A 5,669-nucleotide genomic window follows, 5' to 3' on the forward strand; every position below is an offset into this window, starting at 1 on the left:
GTAAAGTTTCCTCAGAATTCTTTTGGTTTCAGTTGAAAACCTGAACAGAAAAAAAAAAAAACAAGTCTGGTATTTATGCGGCTGCTTTTATTTGTCCATAAATCTTTTTTCTTTTCAAAATAAATGATCATTTGTTAGAATAGAAGGTCTGAAACACAGAAACACCCCACAGTTTGAGCTGGAATGACTGTAAGTCGTCAGTAACTAAAAGCAGCAGAACTCGTGCTCCGACCCAACGGTTCCAGTGTTCACTATCATTTCTGCTCTTTACTTTTATCATATTAGCAAATACAAACATAAAACAGCGTTGAATCATAAAATAGATGTGGGATTTTTTTTTCTCTCTAATTTGTAAATGATTAACACACAAACACACTTAAGTGACATGGTCTTAAAGGGTCTCACAGACGTGGACTAAACACGAGAGGAAAAATAACTTAAGATAATTAATATTTTTTTTTCTCTTTAACAAATATAATTGGTGTATTAAAGTCTTTGGAGAAAATAAAGATCCATTACCAGTGGATATAATACACGTAGAGAGTGTTGCTATATTTACAGATGAGTCCCAACGTCCCGTTGCAGCGACGACTGACTACAAGCTCTGATTCAGCAGCACATGAAGTGGTACAATCATTGTTTGGCACTAGAGGGCAGTATATATTTGTATCTGTTGCCACAGTGAAACTCAGAATGCCCTCTGGGAAAAAGCTAAGAAACTATTTTGTGTTCGGAAAACGCAGATTGTGTACCGTAAGACCCACACCGTTAACAACATGTTCAGATCATTTTGTAGAAAATCCAGCATCTTTGAAATAAACAAGTCATCTCTGAAAAAAACAAACACAAAAAAAAACGTTTGTCTCACACACACAAAGATCAACTTGCAGTGGATTTGACGTAGTCTCAGTCCCAGTCTTTAAAATCACGTCGACGCAGTTCCTTTTCCTTCAGCAGATTCTGCCGTCTTCTCTGTATCGTCTGAGGTTGGAGAACAAAAGCGTTTTAACTTCAGGAGCTAAGACATTAGCCAGCGTTGGCTAACAACTAAACTCCACATAGGAACTTTTAAAACTACTTAAATAAAAGCTGATGATCACAGGGCTATAGAAGAGATAGCCACATGTTTCAGCTAATAATGAAACTGATTCGTTTTCCAGTGGACTAAGACTTAGCTTTTACCGTTTAGCAAATGTTAGCATGCGATCAGGTTAACCAAAGTTGCACTGTTTACCTTACACCTGCTGAGTCATTTTGTTTTAAAAATATACAATTGTTTGTGTTTCGATTGCAACTGCCAACAAGGGATTTGGTACGATTTTTGCTTACTTAATTTATTTAAATAACACACGCAAAAGTAACCGTAATATCAGAGTACAGTGACAAGTAGCTAATTAGCTATATATACATTATCAGAGTACAGTGACAAGTAGCTAATCAGCTATATATACATATATATACACGCACACATATGTGTCTGTAGGGGGAGGTTCCTTAAAAAAGGTGATCGAAAATCTTACCCAGAAAGACGTCTTGCTGTTCTTCCTGTCCAACAGTGGAGTCAGTCCCTTCGCTGGTCCCATTTTCTTTGGCTTTGGCTTTGGGTTTCCTCGCTACAGGTGGCGGCATCTTCGCTCCCCTTTTCACCGATGCTTCCTCACTCCCCACCTTAGTTGAGGACACAATACCCAGGTTCTTCGGCACACTTGTCTTGACCTCTGACACTGGCTTGGTCTCACTCGACAGCCTTTTGTTGCTCTTGGAGAAGATGAAACTGGCTGTGCTTGCTGGAGATCTGGGGGACGTCCGCAGGTCCGGGGATGTCGGTGAGTGCAGTTTAAGGCAAGAGGCGGGGTTTTCTTTTGATCTGGCCGCTGTCCTCAGACGGATTGCCTCCTGTAGGTTCATGGACGAAGGGGCGGTGGTGACAGGAGGAGATTTTTGTGTGGGAGAGGGGATCGTAGCTGAAGATGTCACTGGAGCCAAAGGTGAATATGGTTTGGGTAGAGCTAGGTGCACAGGTCCTAACGCAGGCGGTGAAGTAGACGTGGGAGAGGTCATGATTAAAGACTTTCTGATGGGCTTTTGTGGAGCCTCGCCACTCGCAGATGAGGTTAGAACCAGAACGCTGGGCAGCTCTTTCCTCATGGTGACCCTAGGCTGCGGTTGTTCTTCAGAACAGGCCGGCTCAGGAATGTTGTTGACAGGAGGGGAGGAAATTACAACAGGGTCGGATCCCTCCTGTGAAACATGGACGGGTTCTGGCTCTTGGTTTTGAAGTTCTACACTAACATTTTTAGACTCGTCCTTTCCACTGTCTAAATTCTGTGGTAGGGAAGGACTTGGACTTGGACGTCCAACAAGTTCTTCTGACTTTTCAGGTGACGGGTTGGATTCAGTAGCTTGTGTGATTGAGATTTCAGTGAGTTGTCTGTCAGTGCTGGTAGGAATATCCTCAGGTTGATGCAGAACCTCTGAATGAGATAAAGGTGGTATACCCTGTGGGGGGGTGAGGATACGATCAGCTGAAGAAGGATTGGTTGGACATTCAGGCTGGATGTTCTGTTGTGAAATATCTTTATTTTGCTCTGACAACTGGAGCTGTGTTGACAGGGGAGGTGGAGGTGGAATACTTTCTGGCGGTTTAAACCTATTAACAAATATTTCTACGGCGGGCGTTGTGATGTTCTCTTCAGCAGAACAAAGAGAATCCTCTTCAGGAATCTCTTCAGAAGGCAAAACTGATACTTCAGTAACCAACGGACAAGAGGCCTCTTGATCCGGAGGAGGAACTGTCACGTTGGGTGATATGGGGCGATCTTCTATGGGTGGTTGAACAGAGATGTTCTCAGGTGGCAGGACGGGGACCTCCTTAAGCGAAGGAGGCGAAATAGGCTGTGGATGAAGAACGGGTTCCATAGGTTGTGCAGGAGAGGCTTCTTTGACTGGTGATGAAGACGTCTCTTCAGATATTGGTGGAAGGTTCTCGTTAACTGATAACAGAGAGACTTCAGACTGTGAGGGTGGAGCGACGTTTTCGGTTGACGGTGGAGGGACTTCTTCAGGCACTGAGGGTGGAGTGATGCTTTCACTTGATAAAGGAGGGATTTCTTCAGGAGGAGGAACCTTTTTAAGTACCACCACTTCCTCTTTCGAGGAGGGATTTCTTCAGGAGGAGGAACCACCACTTCCTCTTTCATTGGTGGTGGTGTAGTAAAGATCACCGTTGGTGGTGGAGGGAACTCTTTCGATGGTGGCAGTGGTGGTGGTGGTGGAGGTGAAATGACATTAGGTTGTAGACAAATTTCAATAGATGTTGTTGTTGGTGGTGGTGGAGTAGAGATCAGCACCTGCGTAGACGGTGTCAAGTGTGGTTGAGAGATGACCTTGGGTGGTGAGGGAGATAACCCTTTAGAGGACGATGAAGAAGTGACCTTAGGTGGTGATGGGGTGACGTCCGTTGATGGTGTTGGTGAGATCATCTTAGGTGGGGGTGAATAGAAGTATTCAGCTGGAGGCGGTGGTGGTAGTGGTGGAGAGATCACTAATGGTGGAGGAGGGATCTGTGTTGGCGGTGGACAGATCACCGTAGGTACAGGAGGGGAGGCGGCTTTAACAGGTGGTGGTGGAGGAGGAGCTGAGTAGGACGGTGGAGGTGGGATATTTAGAGCAGGAGCTGTAGTCTGAGATGGAGATGGACTGGACTTCTGTGGCTCTACTTTCATGATCACCAGAGATGGTGTTGTTACGATACTGGACCTCTCCGTTGGTCCTGAACCAGGTACCTCACCAAACGGTGGCGGAGGAGGAAGGGGAAAATCTACGTCATCACGGCCACCAACACCTGCTTGTTTCATAGGTGGAGGTGGTGGGGGCCAGGATGACTCGGGGGACACAGCAGCTTCTGTCGTCTTTTTAGCGTGGGTTTGCGGCACAGTGGAAGAGGAAACTCGTGTTGTTGAAACGGTGGCCAGGTTATTTTCATGGGAATTCATCTCTCTGGATTCCGTGGCCAACTTCCTGGCCTCTTCTTCTCGTTTTGCTGCTGCCAGCCTTTCTTCACGTTTCTCGACAGCCTTCGCTAACAATCCATTCAATAAATCACTTCCTCTTGCCTTCTGACTCACTTCCGTTACAGTAGTTTCCTTCAGATTTACGTTCTCAGTCAGTCTTTCATTCTTTACCTTTTGAATCTCCACGTTCACACCTTCTTGAACTTTCTCTCTTTCAACCCCATTGAGACCTACATTGATGGAATCCACGATTATGGCTAAATTCTTCTGTTTCCTCTCTGCCACTAAGCTCTTCACAGACCCGTCCGTTGATGCCGATGGCGACTGCCTCTGTTGTCTCCTGTCCTTTGGATTCTTCTTAATGATGACGTGAAGGTTGTCAGGCACGGGAGGTCCCAGGAGCAACTCAACTGAACGCTTGCTGTGACACCAGACCTCTGGAGGAGGCGGTGGGGGTGCATGGACTTTAGGGTGTGGAGGGATGTTGAACAGTTCTCTCAGTGTTCTTACAGCAGGACTTACACCCAGTGCATCAACAGCGTTAGATGTACCACCAACAGTGGTTTTTGAGCTCTGTGGAAGAGCCTGCCGTGGGACAGGAGTCGGAGCTGAACCAGCAGAAGACGACCCAGAAATTAACTTGTGAAACTTTGATAAGATGCTCTTCTTGTGCTTTCCAGAAGAGTTCTGAGAATGTTTCAAGAGCAGTGGGGATGTTGCATCTTGACTGGAGTAGCCACTGGACGGGGATATGGTTTTGCTTAGCTTATTTCCCTGAAGCTGTTCCTTCTTTTGTACAGAATCCCTCGCATTTTCTCCTTCCGTCTTTAAAGCTTGATCTGTCCTTAGTGCTTGCAATTTCATGGGACTGAATGATCCAGATCCTGTGGAATCATCTAGAGAGCTGGTGTCAGCATTGTAACCTGGGCTGTCAATAGGTTTGCAAGGCATGACAGTATTTCCCGATTTCATTTTTTCATTTTCCTCACCTAAGGGCGAAATTCTTTGGAGAGAGTATTCCCCTGGAATGACCCTAATCTCTGCCAGATCACGCGATCGTCTCTTCATTTTATTATGAAGGGAATATGAGCGGCTTGGCGGCGGTGGAGCCTTCTTGGATTTCATGACAGAGAGGCTACGTACCAGTTGACCCTCGTTTTTGACTACATCAACTTTCCTCCTTACAATACCGTTGGAGGTGCACTTAGAGGCCCTGCTGTTTGAGGAATAAACACTGACTCTGTCCTCCTTCTCAGAAACATCACCTTCCCGTGACCTCTTCTGTCTCGGGGTGCTGTGACCTGAAATAGTCGAGGAATCCGATACCAAGGTGTTTGAGGACTCAGAGTTGCTCCAACAAGAGCTATCGGATACACTTGGGTGGTTGTAGCGTGATGCAGAAGTTATGCTGGAATCTTGCGAGGCGGTGGTTCTGCATGAGGAGGCCCGAGAGGAAGCACGGGACGAGGCAGGGCTGGAGAGCAGCAGGCTGCTCTTGCTGACGGTGCGGAGGCTGCGACTTCGCCCGCGGTTTATTTCCACTACGTCAATGGAAGGTGGCAACACAGCGTTGGGAATGATTTTGGACATGTAAGCAGCCTGGGGAGACATGGACATGACAGGACTGGGTGGGGCCTGCTGAAGGCTGTTCCCGGT

General features: G+C 46.4%; 1 protein-coding gene across 1 annotated transcript in view; it reads right to left on the reverse strand.

The window, feature by feature from the left end:
* Positions 1–67: 67 nt before the first annotated feature.
* The window catches only part of LOC103391107 (uncharacterized protein KIAA1522), a 33,444-nt gene continuing 27,842 nt past the window's right edge, over positions 68–5,669 (reverse strand). The window contains exons 8-10 of the mRNA XM_025059834.1: positions 3,200–5,666; positions 1,521–3,155; positions 68–981 (exon numbers count right to left, since the gene is read on the reverse strand). Of these exons, the coding sequence (XP_024915602.1) occupies positions 926–981; positions 1,521–3,155; positions 3,200–5,666 (4,158 nt within the window). The 3' untranslated portion in view covers positions 68–925. The remainder of the gene's footprint in view (positions 982–1,520; positions 3,156–3,199; positions 5,667–5,669) is intronic.

Source organism: Cynoglossus semilaevis, chromosome 1, assembly GCF_000523025.1.
Source record: "Cynoglossus semilaevis isolate Cse_v1.0 chromosome 1, Cse_v1.0, whole genome shotgun sequence".
Lineage (NCBI taxonomy): Eukaryota > Metazoa > Chordata > Actinopteri > Pleuronectiformes > Cynoglossidae > Cynoglossus > Cynoglossus semilaevis.